The sequence below is a fragment of the Toxorhynchites rutilus genome, chromosome 2 (assembly GCF_029784135.1).
Source record: "Toxorhynchites rutilus septentrionalis strain SRP chromosome 2, ASM2978413v1, whole genome shotgun sequence".
In the NCBI taxonomy this organism is placed as follows: Eukaryota; Metazoa; Arthropoda; class Insecta; order Diptera; family Culicidae; genus Toxorhynchites; species Toxorhynchites rutilus.
The window spans coordinates 123657112-123674676 of record NC_073745.1 but is presented as its reverse complement, the minus strand read 5'-3'; the positions used below and the strand labels follow the sequence as shown (position 1 = coordinate 123674676).

At 36.7% G+C, this 17565-nt stretch overlaps 1 protein-coding gene across 1 annotated transcript in view; it reads left to right on the top strand.

Annotated features, from left to right (window-relative positions):
• Positions 1 to 17226, top strand: part of LOC129765068 (neuropeptide CCHamide-1 receptor-like) — a 143518-nt gene extending 126292 nt beyond the window's left edge. Inside the window, exon 9 of the mRNA XM_055764906.1 lies at positions 16204 to 17226. Within this exon, the coding sequence (XP_055620881.1) occupies positions 16204 to 16303 (100 nt within the window). The 3' untranslated portion in view covers positions 16304 to 17226. The remainder of the gene's footprint in view (positions 1 to 16203) is intronic.
• The last annotated feature ends 339 nt before the right edge of the window (positions 17227 to 17565 follow it).

The window sequence follows — 17565 nt, the reverse complement described above, 5'->3', positions numbered from 1 at the left end:
AAATACTATACCTGCAGAATTTATTCAATTATGCTCTCGTTATTATTGATTGTATTCGTTTTATTGTTTCCATAGTTTTGGGACCAAAGGCGCTATATATTTTCATATTTTTTTTTTTTGGAAAGCTGAGGATTTTTCACATAACATACGTCGAAACCAGAAAGGCGTGTTCTTTCGTTTTTGAGTTATGATTTTTCAATGTTAACCGATGGTTCGAAAAATAATTTTTTCCTCCCTTTTCCAACACAAAAATTCATAACTTTTGATCTACTGGACCGATTCAGATGATCGACACATAAAATTAAAGCCAATTAGAGAGTCTTTTTTGAAAAATATTGAACTTGCGAAAAAAAATGGATTTTGATTTTGTAATTATTTATTGTATAAGTTTTTTAATAGTTTACATGGTTTCGGGACCAAGGATACTATATTTTTTATATTTTTTCTTGAAAGTTGAGGGGTTGTTACATAAGATATCCAAAAAATAGAGATGTGTTATTTTTCGTTTTTAAATTATGATTTCTCAAAGTTATTATGTTTCAGTCTTCGTTCAATATTTCTATGCGACTAGACTGAATGTATGCGACTAGAATTCAATTATTTGGCAAATATGTCTAGTCAAATGTGTCTAATGTGTCTAATAGGCTAATTGGCTTTAATCTGTTATGTCGATCATCTGAATCGGTCTAGTAGTTCAAAAGTTATGAATTTTTGAAAACAGTCATTTTGGAAAAAAAGGAAAAAGTTGATTTTTCGAACAACCCTAAAATAGAAATGGTCACCCTACTGAAAAAATAAAAAATGCAATAAAGAACAAAACCACCACTTTTTACGAAAATCTGAGAACCACTATGTATATCGGTTTGGCATGGAATGGCTGTATATATGTGTTTTGATTTTTGATTTTTTTCATTTTTTTCGTATGAAATGAAGTCATGTAGAAAATTTTAAAAATGCGTCCAAGATGGTAAAACTATTTTTGACAAACTTTGTGAAACATCGAATTTTTATAAATTTTCAAAACTTTGAATTTTTGTATGTTAACAATCATTTTTAGGCACAAATTATGAACCCTGATGTGATTCAAAACAAAAAATATTTTTATCAATCTCCTCCTAAATGCAGCCATTCTCGAGATATTTGAAAAAACATTTGTGATTTATTGCCTTTTTTATATCAAATGTGCTCTTTTAATATGTTTGTCGTGTTATACCGCCATGTTCATGAAATTTTATGAATTTGCTTATAATTTTCAACAACTTTCCCGAATATGACATTATGGTAAAAATACACAGATTGAATCACATCAGGATTCATAATTTGTGGCTAAAAATGATTGTTAACGTATAAAAATTTGATGTTTCGAAAATTCCTAAAAAAATCGATATTCCACAAAGTTCGTCAAAAATATTTTTACCATCTTGGAGTCATTTTTTAAATTTTCTATATGACTTTTATTTTATAAGAAAAAAAAATGTATTTTAAAAATTGAAAATTAAAGCTTTTTTTTGTAAATAAAAAAAAGGGTACTAATTTTTTTTCGCAGTGTATATTTTTTCACGTTTTAAAATCAATACTCTATAACTCTTTAAACTAAATACCATCGCTAACTGGTAACGTAAGTGAAACGAAGATGAATTGGGTCGGTGGCTTCACTCGATTATCCCTAAGGTTAGCCTCAAACCATGGTTCAAAAGTCTGGACTTAAGTCGGGACTTTATTCGCACCTCCTCTCGACTCATGTCCAATCACTGTTCGTTAGACGCGCTACTCTTTCGTTTTAATCTTGCCGATGGCAATATCTGTGCTTGTGGCCAAGGTTACCACGACATCGAACACGTTGTTTGGTCGTGCGAGGAGTATCTTGTTGCCAGATCGAATTTAGAAAACTCTCTTCGGGCTAGAGGAAGGCAGCCCAATGTGCCGGTGAGAGATGTGTTGGCTCGGTTAGACCTTGATTACATGTCCCAAATATATGTCTTCCTAAAAGCTATCGATCTTCGTGTGTGATTGTCCTTATATCCTTATATTCTCCTTTTCCTTTTCCTTCGCGAGAAATCAAATCCCTTCTTACTAACAATAGAATAAGGTGAAATGTAAATACATGTTAGATATAAGATAGGCTTAAGAATTGAGTATGATGAATGTGAGTGCGAATGTGAGTGTGAACATTGTCAACAAATCCTTATATTCCATCCTTTTCCTGAAACAAAATGTCACCCTTCTAAACTCGAGCAAGCCGCGAGTAATCGGTTCTCTACTTCATTAACATTAGAATTAATAAAAAATGTTTATGTATACTTGTAACTATACAGATAGGAGTTTGGCTCCTTTAAACTTATGTAACTGAGCCTGTAAAAATAAACGATTTAATAAAAAAAACTCTTTAAACCCAAATAAATAATTTATTTATTTCGTATCGTCTTCGACTTTAAAAGTAGTACAGACTTAACTATCTTATTTGTCTTATTCTATTTCTAAATGTATTTTTTGCAATATTGAAGTCAAAAACGTCTGTCACTTCGTTGAATAGCCTACTGCTGGTGATCAGAGGCTCGAAATAGGCGTACTGAGTACGATGAGCAGGAACCCACAAGAGGACTCGAGATTTCCGGAGATTTCGCACAGGTGCATGGAAGTTCAAATTCTCTAGCAAGTAGCAACAATCTAGACGGCCGGTGATCAGATCGAATATAAACAGCCTGCGCGAATTTATCCGCCGCTTGGCTAACGTCTCTAAATCGATCAATTTACATCGATCCTCATATGCCGGTAATATTACGGTCCAGGGTAAGCGGCGCAATGCATATTTTATGAAAGTTTTCTGGACGTTTTCGATTCGAGTAATTTGCTCTCTGTGGTATGGTGCCCAATCTTGTACTGCATATTCTAATGTGCTTCTAACTAGAAAACAAAATAGGGTCTTCAAAGCGTATACATCGTTAAAGGCTACCGTGTTGCGTTGGATGAAGCCCAGCAAAGCGTACGCTTTAGCAGTAATCGCGGAGATGTGCTCGTTGAATTTCGCTTTGGAGTCTATCAGTATTCCTAGGTCTCGAATTTTCTCAACGCGTTCCAGGTTGCTTGTGCCCATTGTGTAAGCGAAATCGATTAGAGAGCGTTGACGATTGAAAGACATGACTTTACACTGTGTTCACTTGCATGCCATTTGAAGAGCACCAATCTAGTAGTGAGTTTAGATCCTCCTGAAGCACACAGCAGTCCAGCGACGAGGACACGGCACGATAGATCTTAAGGTCGTCTGCATACATCAGACAATCGCAGCGAAGAAGACTGCAGATGTTGACAAAAATGTTGAAAATGAGTGGTCCTAAGTGGCTGCCCTGTGGCACTCCAGAGGGGATGTTGAATGTGCCAGACATGGCACCATTGAACTTAACGAACCCCTCGCGACTTGTTAAGTAAGAGTGCGTCCATTTAGTGATCCAATCCGGCAGGCCTATGCCTCTCATTTTATCAACAGCTGTCGCGTGCGGAACTTTGTCGAAGGCTTTGGCAAAATCTATATAGACTGTGTCGACCTGTTTCCGTTTCTCGAGCTTCCCAATCAGTCCATGTACAAACGTCATCAGGTTTGTAGTAGTTGAGCGACTTTTCATAAACCCGTGCTCTCTATCTGATATAACGGAGCGGTAAATGACGTCATGTACCATTTTCTCTAGAACCTTACCTAGACAATTCAATATTGAGATCGGGCGATAGTTGGCAACATTGTGGATATTGCCGCTTTTGTGGATTGGTGAAATCGATGCGATCTTCCATGCCTTCGTCTAACAGAGCAGGCCTTCGTCCAACAGTGCAGGATCACATCTTTTGAAGTCGTAATAAAAGGCGTCGTCTTGGTCTTCATTCAAAATGGAAGAAACGTCACATGTTAAAACGAATGGTCTATGATGTGCGTCGACCTTAAGCAGCGCAGTGGATGGTTCCAAGATTTGAAATGGTTTAGTGTCATTTATGAAAGACAAGTCAAGCAGGCGGCCATTGGCGTTGAGGAAATTGCAGATTTGAGACAATCCAGAGCCAAGAATCGTCTGTGTAAGGGTGATTTCTGACTCAGAGGAAGCGTTAGCGGGTAAATAGCTGTCCAACTGTTCATCGAAGTACCACAAAAGGTTCGGTAAGTTATAGTCTCCCAGAATGATAACCGCGTCGGTTTCGTTTTTGCGATCGAGAAGGTACTGAACGCTGCTACAGTGTTCCCTATACATCTCTGGATCGCTATTGGAATTCAAGTAAACACAGCATACAAAGATTGACATATTTGCGAGACTTACTTTAACTGCAATTTGTTCGAGTTCGGTTGCATTTGGAACTTCTATGATGCTACACTGTAAGCATTTTTATACTCCAATGAGAACACCTCCGCCCCGAGTGAGAAAATTTTTGATAGATACATCCAAAATCTACTCTCTGTCCTTACGGCGGCCGCGATAGTTGATCCGTTCGCCATCAAACCAGTACCACGGAATATCTTCGTTAGACGTTCGAGTCGTTCGGGGTCGTTGTCGCGGGCTCTCTTCGGTGATGATCGATTGCCAAATTGAAAACGGTGTGGCAACGGGGATAAAACCGCCGGAGAAAGTTTATTGAAGCCTCCTTGTATCTCCAATCGCAGTTCGGCAATCAAGCTGTCTTTTATCTCCGTCTTTAGTTCTTCGACAACCTTTTTATGCATGTTGTTTAGTTCCGCGGTTACAGAATTCATCGATGTTTTCGTGTTCCTAAAGCGTGCGTTCCCCATTATGTCGCGGCATCCTTTGCACATCCGAATACAGCGAGATTTCCAATGATTTCATTGTACAAAGCCTCTGTTATTCTGGCGCATTTGAAATGGAAAGTCGCTTTACAAAAGCCACCACAAACAACTTCGGCAGATGTCATGTTCGTTGCGCAACTGTTGCAGATTTCCATTACGCAGAGTAATAAATAATAAATAATCTGGCAGCACTGCGATACCGTGAACCAAACAAAACAAAATCAATACACCTTTTTCAAAAGTTACACTTGAGTCAAAAAATTCCCAAATGCTGCGGAAAACTCATATTTCCTCCAACCCAAACGGAATACAAACCTTCGTTCGAATCAAAAATATTTTTTTTTTCTCTATTATAGTGACTTTCAACACATTTCGGCTGGTTCGTCACTTTTACTTCAATTTTTTGGAAGAATGTCGGGAGTGAAATCAAAAATATAAATTTTTAAAATATACATTTTAAGTTTGATTTCATTTGGAATTGCACATAAGACGAGTCATGCCTACATCATACAATTATCTTCAGTTACATAACTGACGAATACTTGTTATCTTCGGGGGATTTAATTATCTACTTCAATATAAAAAAGGCGGATGCATGAACTTTGAAGTCGGTATATTAAAATGAAAAAAAACCAGTACAGCAATTGAGATAAAACCAAGAAACCATAACAAAGATCCTTACAACCGTTTAATTGATTTTGAATCAAAGAAATTAGATGTCACTCGAGTTGCCTCACCATTCTCATTAAACTATCGTGTTTTGACACGAATATCAAAATAATGGTAAAGTGTCCTTGATAATTGAAAAATGTATTACAAATCATCGTATCAACAGAGAATGAAAGTAATGGTAATGTTTCGATCTGCCTGTACGAGCACTTCATATTACCTTCCCTTAAAATTAGAGGTCATACGTCAGCTATGACGTGAGATGGTTTCGGCGTAAATTAGAAAAGCAGCTTTCCTCGCTGTTTCAGCACAGTTGCAACCATAAACAGCACTAACCTGTGGGTTCAAACGATGTTAGCAGTGATTTGGTTAATAAAGAATTTTCTTCGAATTGGGTTCCTTACAAGCCCGATGCTATTCATAATTTGGGTCCTCCCACATGCTCTCGGAGCATAATGAGTATTTTCGGTTGCTGCCCACATCCGGGGAAACGAGAGCGACGTTTTCGCCTACGTTATCTGTTTTTCTTTTACTTCAAAGTCACACACCGGAAGGAACCCCAAGCTAGCGTATGCGTCTTGTCAAACCATTGGAAACATGCCAGCTGCAGGTTACGAATGTTGTTTAAATCCTCCTGCATGTTGTTTTGTCTTTGTCTTAGAATTTGGTACATTTCATACGAAATAATAGACTAACGTTACAAGTTTAGAGCTTTTATAGTAGCTTTTGGCAATGATCGAAAATACAGTCAAATGTCCTTTACCGAATAATTTGTTTTGATCCATTTGGTAATCATTTCAATCATTCTTTCGAATATTGTTATTTTATTCGAACAGCTGTGTCAAATTCAATACAGCACAAAGCTGGCCGTTGTCAGGATTACATAACCGCAAACGCAGATGATTTTTTTCGGATTGCGAAATTATTCCTGCGTTTCTCAGTAATGTACTGGTGTGTAAATAATGTCACACAAAAAGTGATGGCTTTTATAAAAAAGGCAAGTATACAGTATGCAAGTTTATCGGGTGATATTCAATCTCTTCAAGCCCGTGGCATTCTGACAGACCGCTCACATAATGGGATTAAATGACAATCTGAAAATGCGAACGAAACAAAACAGAGGGACAGTGGTTACAGTTAAAATAACACAGGTATATAGTTTGATTTACACTGATTGCGCAAAAAAACCACCGCCATTTGAAACCAAAGTGTCTCAATATTAATTTTTTTTTCAAACTTTTCTGTATTCCAGTCAATACTTTGTAAAAGTAGGTAATTAGTAGCTAGTAGTAGAGTAAGTTAGATTAGTAGTATCGTTGATTTGTTTTCTAGAAAAAGAAAAATGACTTTTGTTCCCAAATTGATTTAGGGTATGATATAAAAAATCCACTTCATGGTTTATTAAAAAAATATATAGAAACAAATAAAAACAAAACATTAGTAGTCAATATTACCCCCGTTGGCCTCGATAACCAACTGACAACGCATTGGGATACGCTCCACGAAGCTCCGGAGGTGTTGGGGTCCAGCTCGTCCCAAGCCTTCTTCAACGCAGCAGAATAGATTTGCTTGTTCGTAACGTCCATTTTTGTCCATCGCCCACAAATTCTCAACAGGATTCATGTCGAGGCTCTGGGGAGGCCACACCATTGGTTTGATCCGGGTCGATCGGAAGAATTCTGCTGTTTTCTTTGCATAATGCTTCGGGTCATGGAAGGTGTTGTTATCCTCCAGCCTCATTTTCAGCATGGATTCTTCCAGGCTATCGCACAAAATGTCGATGTAACCATGGGCAGTCATAGTGCTTCATAGTCGGTTGTAGATGCCGGTCCTGGAGGTCCACGTCTGTCTTTCGCCACACTCGAAGTCACTATTTCTTGTTAAACAGCTGGAACTTGGACTCGTCCGACCAAATAACGCGCTTCCAGAACTGTTGCCGATCATCGGTCGCTTATCGGCGAAGTAGCTCTTTTACTCCCGTCGTCGTTGAATTGTGCGTTTGGAAAGGTTGAATCCAAAATTTTTTTAATATCCCGAATGGTCGTGGGGTTTTCTTTACTTCCCGGTTGATTATCGTATCCGTTCATGCATCAGTCTCACGTTTCGGTCCTCTTCCCGGTCGATCGACCGTGGACCACACCACGGCTTATCCCACACTTCTCAGCAATGTTTCGTTGAGACTTCTTACGCTGCAGGTCACGCACAATCATATTTCGGACCTATGTTGAGATTTACTTCCCACCCATTTTCCGAAAGCTTCCTCTGCGTCAGAAACACATCACTACGCACGAAAAGTTGACTGAACAGCTACGAAAATATGTTTGTGTTAGATGTGAACAACCATCTGTCAAAACCGAGTGCATCGATGGAGAAAACACGCAAAAACAGAGGGCCTGGTCGGGTGAGATGATGATGATGATGATGGCCCACCTCATACCCCTACAAAGGTTTGAGCAGGACGATTTATGTTATAGATAATATTTATTTTCAAACATATCAAGAAACAAGTATTATATAAACAAAAACAAAGCGAACTGGCTCTGTTGCAGGCATAATGTTGCAGAAGTAAAAAGTGCTCCCCACTCATTTCATCGTCTCCCACCCTCGACATCTAGTCGAACACCAGATGCTATCCCTGGTCATTATGTACAATGCTACAGTGCGTGCGGCAACCCTCGGTTGAGACAATGATACCTCATATCCATATCCTCAACCTGACCCGTCCCACAAAAATTGTTGCCCCTATAACCTCGAGTAAACCGCGAGTAATCGGTCGAAACCTACTAATCATAGATTTAAGTTGAAATTTTATACAAACAAATCTTGAATTGACGGCTCCGCACAGCTTATGCGATTGAGCCTTACAAATAAATGAATTGAAAAAAAAGTGCCCCCAAACCAGATCACCAGCTGAAAAATTTGAAAAAAAATACTGAATCTCACTAAGGTGTATCGAGAAAAATTATCAAAAAAAAAATCATCAAAAATTGAAGTACTAAAAATTTTTTCTTGGATTTAGAGATTCAGTTCTAATCCAATTCATATTTAAATGTGTTCCTACGGCTTTTCTAGATATGTATGTTTTTTTCTGTTTTTTTTTCAGTGTTGCGCGGTACAAAAAATATTGTTTTTATATTTCCCAAGGGACTGGCTGGGTAATGAGTAAAAAATGCCTCCAAACCAAATCATCAGCTGTATGGAAAATATTGTATAGGGTACTGAATAAAACATTTTGGCAGTAGTACCATATATTTGTGTTCTTATATGGTACACCATAGGATCTATGGTGAAAAATGCACCTTTTCGGTTTTTTCACGCCATTCTCAATAGCTTTGAGACAAGAATATGAAAAAAAAAAATTTAAAGTACATCTTACTAAGGAGTATCGATCAATATTTTCAAACAATTTTTTCACCAAGAAATCAAATACTAAAAAAATTAAATTAATGTTTATTTTAATTTTAAATTAAATTTTATTTATTTTTGATTTTGCGATTCAGTACTACTCTTGTTTGTATTCAAATTTCTTCCTACGTCTATTTTAGATATATGCGTTTTTTAGAATGTTTTTCACGGCACAAAAAAATTATATATATTTTCAGGCATTTCGAAATTTCGAAAAAAAATTACTGTTGCTCTAATTCTTATTTAAATGCGTTCGTATGTTTTGTTTTTTCCACATGTAGCGTAATTTTTTCTTGAATTTTTAAGAGGATTGCGCGAAAAAAAAGTTTTTTTGGCCTCTGGGCATTTTTAATTTATTTTGAATTTAGAGACCCAGTACTGCTCTAATATATATTTAAATTTAGTTTTTTGTATATCTAAATTTTCTCGGTATATTTAGAGCATTGTGCTGTACAAGAATTTTTTTTCTCGTATCTTAAAATATATGAGATCATGTTTATATTAGATTTAGATGGTTTACCAAATTCATAGGAGTCAGCAGTACGATAGAGCTCTGTGAGAAAAAAATAAAGTCCTTGTGGAAAGATCATTCGGATTAATGAGAAGAATACTTTTAAAAAATCCAAATTATTATAATTTATTTATTTTAATCTTACAATTGAAAACCACGAATACAATAAAATAATCAATTTCAAGAAAATAAAAATAATAATACAGACAATGAAAAAAATTATGTTTGTGTCTCGCAATGCTCTTGAAAATTCAGGAAATAATCACGCCACATGTAAAAAAAGGCACATACGAACGCATTTAAATAAAAATTAGAGCAGAAGTGGGTCTCAAAGTTATTTTTTTTTTCTAAATTTCGAAATACCAGAAAATATACATTTTGTTTGCACCGCGTATTCAATTTTTTTTTATTATTAGATTTTTTGATGAAAAAATTGTTAGAATATATTTCTCGATACACCTTAGTAAGATGTACTTTCAGTATTTTTTTTCTTCTTATTCTTGTCTCAAAGCTATTGAGAATGGCGAGAAAAAAACCAAAAGGTGCATTTTTCACCTTAGATATTATGGCGTACCATATAAGAACTCGAATATATGGTACAACTGCCAATTTTTTTATTTAGTATGCTATACAATATTTTTCAAAAAGCTTCTGATTTGGTTTGGGGGCACTATTTCCTTCCTTAACCAGCCAGACCCTTTGTAAATATAAAAAAATATTTTTTCTGTGCCACGCAACACTGAAAAAAATCTAAAAAAATTACACATCTAGAAAAGCCGTAGGAACACATCTAAATATGAATTAGAGTAGTACTGAATCTCTAAATCCAAAATTTAAATATTTTTTTGGTACTTAAGTTTTCAATAATTAAAGATAAAGGTAAAGATTTTGTTTATAGTTTTTCTTGATTCACCGAAATAAGTAGCATTCAGTATTTTTTTTCAAATTTTTATCTCGAAGCTTTAAAGGATAGCATGAAATGAACGAAAAAGTACGCTTTTCACCACAGACCCTATGTTAAACCAAATAGGGGTTCAAAAAAATCACCAAAATTTTTTATTTGATACTAGCTGACCCGGCAAACTTCGTCCCGCTCAAAATTTGTTTTTTGGCCTTCAAACATTCACGTTTTCTTACTAAGCGCAAGTTCATGGGTCCAATCGCAGAACTGCTCATTGATTGATCTTCTAATCGACCCCGTTGAATTTACCTTTCGCTAAAAATTCCTAGTACTTCTACCAAAACTCATCATTATAATATCAGATTATTTTCAGACTATTTTCAATTCTCGTTCAAGATTTTTCAACCGCTTGCAAATAACATGCTTCTCCGTTACATGAAATAAGGTTTTGATTCAGAAAATATGATAGAATAAAGACAGACCCCACCCCTCCTCTCCCCTTAGAGAGGGGGGAGGAGTGTCTATTCACCATAGAAACGTTTCGTGACCCCTTAAATCTTCACATGCCAAATTTGGCTCCATTTGCTTGATTAGTTTTCGAGTTATGCAGAAATTCGTTTTTCATCTGTATGGCAGCCCACCCACAGAGAGGGGATGGAGTGTCGAACCACCTTAGAAATGTTTCTTCCCCATAAAATCTCCACATGCCAAATTTAGTTCCGTACATATGAAACACAAATTTCTGCATTACTCGAGAATTAATCAAGCAAATGAAACCAAATTTGGCATGTGGATGTTTTAGGGTGTAATAAATGTTCTTACAGTGGTTAGATACTCCTCCCCCCTCTCTTAGGGGAAGCTGCCATACGAATGAAACACAAATTTCTGCATTACACGAGAATTAATAAAGCAAATGAAACCAAATTAAGCATATTGAAATTTTAGGGTGCAATAAATAAGGGGGGGGGGGCTGCCATACAAATGAATCACAAATTTCTGTATTACTCGAGAATTAATCGAGCAAATGAAACCAAATTAGGCATATGGGGGTTTTAGGGGGCAATAAATGTTTTTACAGTGGTAAGACACTCCACCCCTCTCTCTGAGGGGGAGCTGCCATACAAATGAAAAACAAATTTCTGCATAATTCGAAAACTAATCAAGCAAATGGAGCCAAATTTGGCATGTGAAGATATTAGGGGTCACGAAACTTTTCTATGGTGAATAGGCACTCCTCCCCCCTCTCTAAGGGGAGAGGAAGGGTGGGGTCTGTCTTTATTCTATCAATTTTTTTTTCATTTTTGGCAAACGATGCCAAATTTGGCATGTGGAGATTTTAGGATGCAATAAATGTTACTATGGTGGTAAGACACTCCTCCCGCTCTCTAAGGGTGGCCTGTCATACAAATGAAAAAACAAACTTGCCATACGTAACATGTGAAGGTTTTACGGGACACGAAACGTTTCTATGGTGAAAACACTCCACCCCCCCTCTCTAAGGAGGGCTGCCACACAAACGAAACACACACTTCTGCATAACTCGAGAACTAATCAAGCACAATTTGGGATGTGAGGGTTTTTGGGTATGAGAAATGTTTCTATAATGGTATGACACCACTCCCTCCTCTGGAATGGAGAGGGGGTCCCATAAAAATATTACAAATATTTCAACCAATGATATTCCAACCAAACATGACAATTGAAAATTTTCGGAAAACTCTGAAGGAAAAAGGGAAAGTTCGGAAAATTAAATTCCCATATATTCTACCATTTCATAGTGACAAGTGCTGTTAGTCCATTTGATGTTTGCGCTAGCAAAATTGATCTTTGTTCGGAATATGAAATGGATTTTAATGTGATGAACTCCTATATCTTCTTCTATCTATACCAAAAAAAAAAAGGATCGCCGGATGTATTGATAATAGCAGAACTCGAGGAAGGAATTGTCCGATTTAGGGCTGTCTTTATTCTTAAATATTTTCTGTATAAAACATTTATTCCATGTAGCGGAGAAACATGTTATTTGCAAGTGGTTGAAAAATCTTGAACGAGAATTATGTCTGAAAATAGTCTGATATTATAATGATGAGTTTTGTTAGAAATGATAGGAGTGGAGGCGATCTGGCGTAGTGGTAACATCCGTACCTCTCACGCTCAAGGTCACGAGTTCAATTCTTATTCTCGACATTCTTCCAAAAATGGAAGTTAAAAGTGACGAACCAGCCAAAATGTGTTGAAAATCACTATAATACAGAAAAAAAAGAAATGCTAGGTATTTTAAAGTAAAAGGTAAATTCAACGGGGTCGAATAGAAGATCAATAAATGAACAGTTCTGCGATTGGACCCATGAACTTGATCATAGTAAGAAATCGTGAATGTTTGAAGGTATTGATATCAAAAAACAAATTTTGGGCGGGACAAAGTTTGCCGGGTCAGCTACTACATAAAAATCAATGAACGAACGTTTTCTTTATTGGAAATTAATTTTCATCAAACATACAGGGTTTTCCATTTCGGGTTTCCGAAAGTATACAGCCCTGCGCTGACAACCGTTTGACATAGCTGTCAACCAAAGCTTCATATCGTTAGTTGAATGTCTGCCATTTTACAATATGGATCGTTTTAGCATCGCACAATGTGTTAATTTTGTTAAATTATACTATAAAAATGATGAAAAACCGGCAAATGTTTTTCGAGCATTACGGACGGATTTTGGTCGTCATGGACGGCCTACAGAGCACACAATCGCTAATGTAGTGCGTAAATTCGAACAAACTGGATCCGTAGCTGATATTGTGAAAACTGTGCATCATCGTAATGTGCGTTCGGCCGAAAATATTGCTGCTGTTGCTGTCAGTGTGGAGGATGACCCGAATGTTTCGATTCCACGGCGTGCTCAGCAATTGGGCTTGTCAAACACATCATTGTGGCGAATTTTGCATTTGGACTTGCACCTACATCCATATAAAGTCCAACTGCAGGACGGCGCCACGTGCCACACAACACGACCGAACATGGCCATATTGCGAACGAAATTTTAGGGACGCATAATTTCGCGTTTTGGTGATGCCAATTGGCCGTCCAGATCATGCGATTTGAACCCGCTAGACTTTTTTTGTGGGGTTATGCGAAAGACCGTGTCTATGCCAACTCTCCGCAAACTCTTGAACATTTGAAAGACAACATTCGTGAAGTTATGACCGAGATACCGCCCCATATGTGCCGAAAAATCATCGAAAATTACCTGTTCCGGATCAAGGTGTGCGAGGAAGCCCTAGGTGGACATTTGAATGATGTTGTATTTCACATATAATGGCATAAACCAAACTTTAATTTGAAATAAAAGTTTCATCGAAATTCGAATTCTAAGTGTGTTTTATTTCAATTTACTTTCGGAATTTAAAGTTGGAAACCCCTGTATATTCATTCGCCATTATTATGTAGAACGTTTTGCCATTTTTCGGGTAATTTAATGATTCCAAACACGATTATGTGATTTTGTAAATAGACTCGTTTTTAAATCAAGATAACTTTTGACACGACTAGTGAATATGCATACATTGTTTACAAAAAAAGTCAAAGGAGGGTTGTATCCGAGACACGACCGCATAGTTGACGTAGGATTCCGTTAGGCTTTCTGTTGATTTTGGATGTTTGAATTATTACATCGTTAAACTCTTTGACTATGATTTGGGCCATTTTTTTGGTTGTTGGGTATTGTTTGTTCACTCCACCAGAGTTTACCGAGTGATGATGACAGAAGGATGGTAAACAGTCGTTGGATGGTGCGTATCAAATAAAAGACACAGAAGTGGAACGAGATATGATAAAAACCGCCCTCTGTGATTTTGGACCAGATGCCTCCTGTGTTCTCGAGCGGGAACATACCTTGGTTTTTATTTATGAAAATTGAAATAAATCGTTTCATATATCATTCATTTTTAACTGCTACCATATACAATTTTACACTTACACTTGTGCTAAATTTTGCACAATATACGATCGGTCATTGATATGAAGGGCCTGATTCTCGAATACACTTCACGGTGGAAACGAAATAAACGGCACGCCATTGAACTACGTTTTACGAGTTAGTGAAGTTTCGAAGATAATAATGAGTTCTCAGGCAGAATGAGCACTTTTCAAATAAAATATCATTAATGAAAATTAACTTCTTCGTATCAAACTGGTATTTAATATGAGTGGAAAACTTTGTTTTCTTCATGTGAAACTAATCTCGTATCCAGATGTCGACACTGTACCGTTGTCATCGCGAATACGTTTCATTCCGTTTCCACCCTGAAGTGTATTCGTAGTGTATTCGAGAATCAGGCCCGAAATTTCACGAAGCAACCCACATTTAATTTCCAAATTTGATTTTATTTGCTAGAATTAATCATATCACACACCTTACTTGCAATGTAAAAATACCCCCGACTTGCATATATTTGCAATGTCGATTTCCCTCGGGCACCTTGGTTTTGATGTCTCTGTTAGGGAATACATTTCGGCAGGAACGAAAAATCCTCCTACTTTCATGTATTTGCAATGCCGATTTCCCCCAGGCAGCTTGGTTTGGATGTCTCTGTTAGGGACCCACCGCATGTGTCGTCAATTTCGACCAATCAGAAGTGGGTGTTTCCGTTAGGATAGGGGTTGAGATTTTTCAATTGTTCGATAGTCAGTTTCATAAAATATATTATTTTCTTCAATATAAAAAATTGTTACGGAGTGCCGAAATCGATTGACGCAAAAATTTCATCAATCCATCATGAAATGACTGAGCAATAAGCATTTGAAATTGGACAATTTTCACGATGTGCTCGATTTTAGATTTTAAATTTGTACCTCAATATGTTCCCGAAAGACGTAATCCTACGTCAAAAATATATAACTTAACCTGTTATCTTTGAGGCGCACGTGTCTTTGACTAAATTGGATAGGTGTTGCCATGTGACCATCAACATCATCTAGTGACCAATAACCGCTCTTTCAATGATTTACCCTGTCCCGTACAACATCGAGTCTCACTCGTTGTGTACCTGCATAACATACGGCGCTAGAACGCTTGGAAGAGTAGTGAAATCACTTGATGTGTGACGTGTTAAATAATACGGGAAGGGGTTAATATCTCATGCATATGATTTAATTAGAAAATTTGTTTTTTCGATTCCATTGATCACTGTTTTGAAACAAATTCAAAGTTGCACTTGAAAAGTTCCAAGTACCTACAGCTGTTTTTAAGCGGGATTTCAATTCATCCAGTGGTTACAAGATTGATCCACGGGTGGTGTTTCGATGTGATACCGAACATTTTTCAAAACAGTTGTCGTAGTTGAAAATGATGATGATGGTAAATTCTCAATGACCGAGTTCTTGTCAATTAAAATTAAGCAAGTAAGGACAGAACGTATTAGAACATATAAGATTTAGTGTCGCCAATTCAAATTTGAAAGATCATGTAACCATCAATATTCCTATGTATACGATTATGCCATATTGTGATCAGAACATTGAAACTAACGTATTTGCCAATGGTGTGATATGAAGTTTAATTTGATTTTGTATTTGAATACGTCATCCTATTCATTGTGGTGCAAATAATAATAACAACGTATAAAGTCAAATAAGAAACGATCGTAACGAAATGTAGTTACTCCACAACGGAATATTTGAGATCAAGAATATTGTAATACAACAGGATACATTTTTCATATTTGTCATCGTGACAACCCAGCAGCAATCCATTTTTCCTATACAAACCAATATAACTACTCCAATTATAAAACTCCCGCTTTAGCAACGATTTATCATACTATTCATATTTATATTCGAATTATCATACTAATTCGCACACTTGGAATTTCCACATGCCTCTTATCGCATCTCATAGATAAACAACCAGAACTGATCATGCGAATATTTCTAATTTGCAGGAACATCCAAGAAACAACCATCATAATGGTTCCAAACGGAACCAACAACAATAATAACAACGGTCATCACCCAGACGGCGGTGCAATCCGTTCATCGTAATGGATTATCATCTCAGCAAGTGGATAGCACGTATAATGTCCGCCAGAAAGTTCCCTCACACAATTTGCCACTAACTGGGTTCACATAAATTCGTTAAGATGAAACTGATTTCGCCTCGCAAACGATCACAAACGCTGTCAGCTGCACTTTCGTTTCGTGTGCTAAAACTAAGCGTTTCCGATGACATCGCCAGTTGGAATTAAATGTGCCTCTTATCAGCCCTGGTAATCATCAAGATATTCAGGAGCAGCAGCTTCGCTAGTACCATTGTTCCGAGATAACACAATAAATTGCCAGTGGAGACAGTGGAAAATAAATCTGGCGTTTCAAGCATTTAAGTACGCCTCGCTGAATACGGTCATTTTTGCGGTAAGTGGAAACTGCTGCAACATCAGGATCTTAGTGTCCCTTTAACTGTTCTATCAGCATTGAAACATATGATGGAACTAAAGGAGGCTAACGCTTCCTTGATTCCAACTTTTGGCATCAAGAAATTACGAAAATTTTATTTGTGCAGTTTCCGAACCTTCAGTATTGTTTCAACTGTTTCGTAGTTCGTAGCGATGTTCAGTTGTTCTTCGTTTTTCACATCAACGATTGAATGAAAGACTACAAAATTGAGCTTTCCACTCAGAACACAATATGAATATGATACAGCTGGAGTTCACTAAGAATGTACGATTCATGGGAATATGGTGATACAGAAAATGAGAACCTCTAAATACTGGGATAAAAGTATATACATGACGACGAAATGCAAACGAAAAATTTAGTAGCGAAGTGTACAAAATACATCCATGAAAATAATTCAATGTGTCAACTTTCTAGCTCGCTTGTTTGGTCAATTGATGTGAAGCCATCATTAAGCTATTGTTGTGTTTCACAACACACATGTCGATTACTAACTATTGTAAATATTTAACTAGGCATAAGTAATAAAACAATGAGTATAGAATGATATAAATAAGCATTGAAGCGATGACGATATCACGAATCCATGGAAACGTCACTTCACTATATTAACTATATTTTTTTCGTACATACTTTAAAAATTATAATTTTTAAAGCATTATTATTTCGCAACACTTTCAAAACATATGTTATATGGCAAAAAATAAATTTCTTTTCGTTTTTTTGTAGCAATAAAAATAACATTCATTTCGAAACGAAAAAAAGGACACAAAAAGAAGATAGATCTTTGTTTGACTACTAAATCAAATTATTGTATCCTTACTATTTTCGCCTATTCTATTTCTACTGGT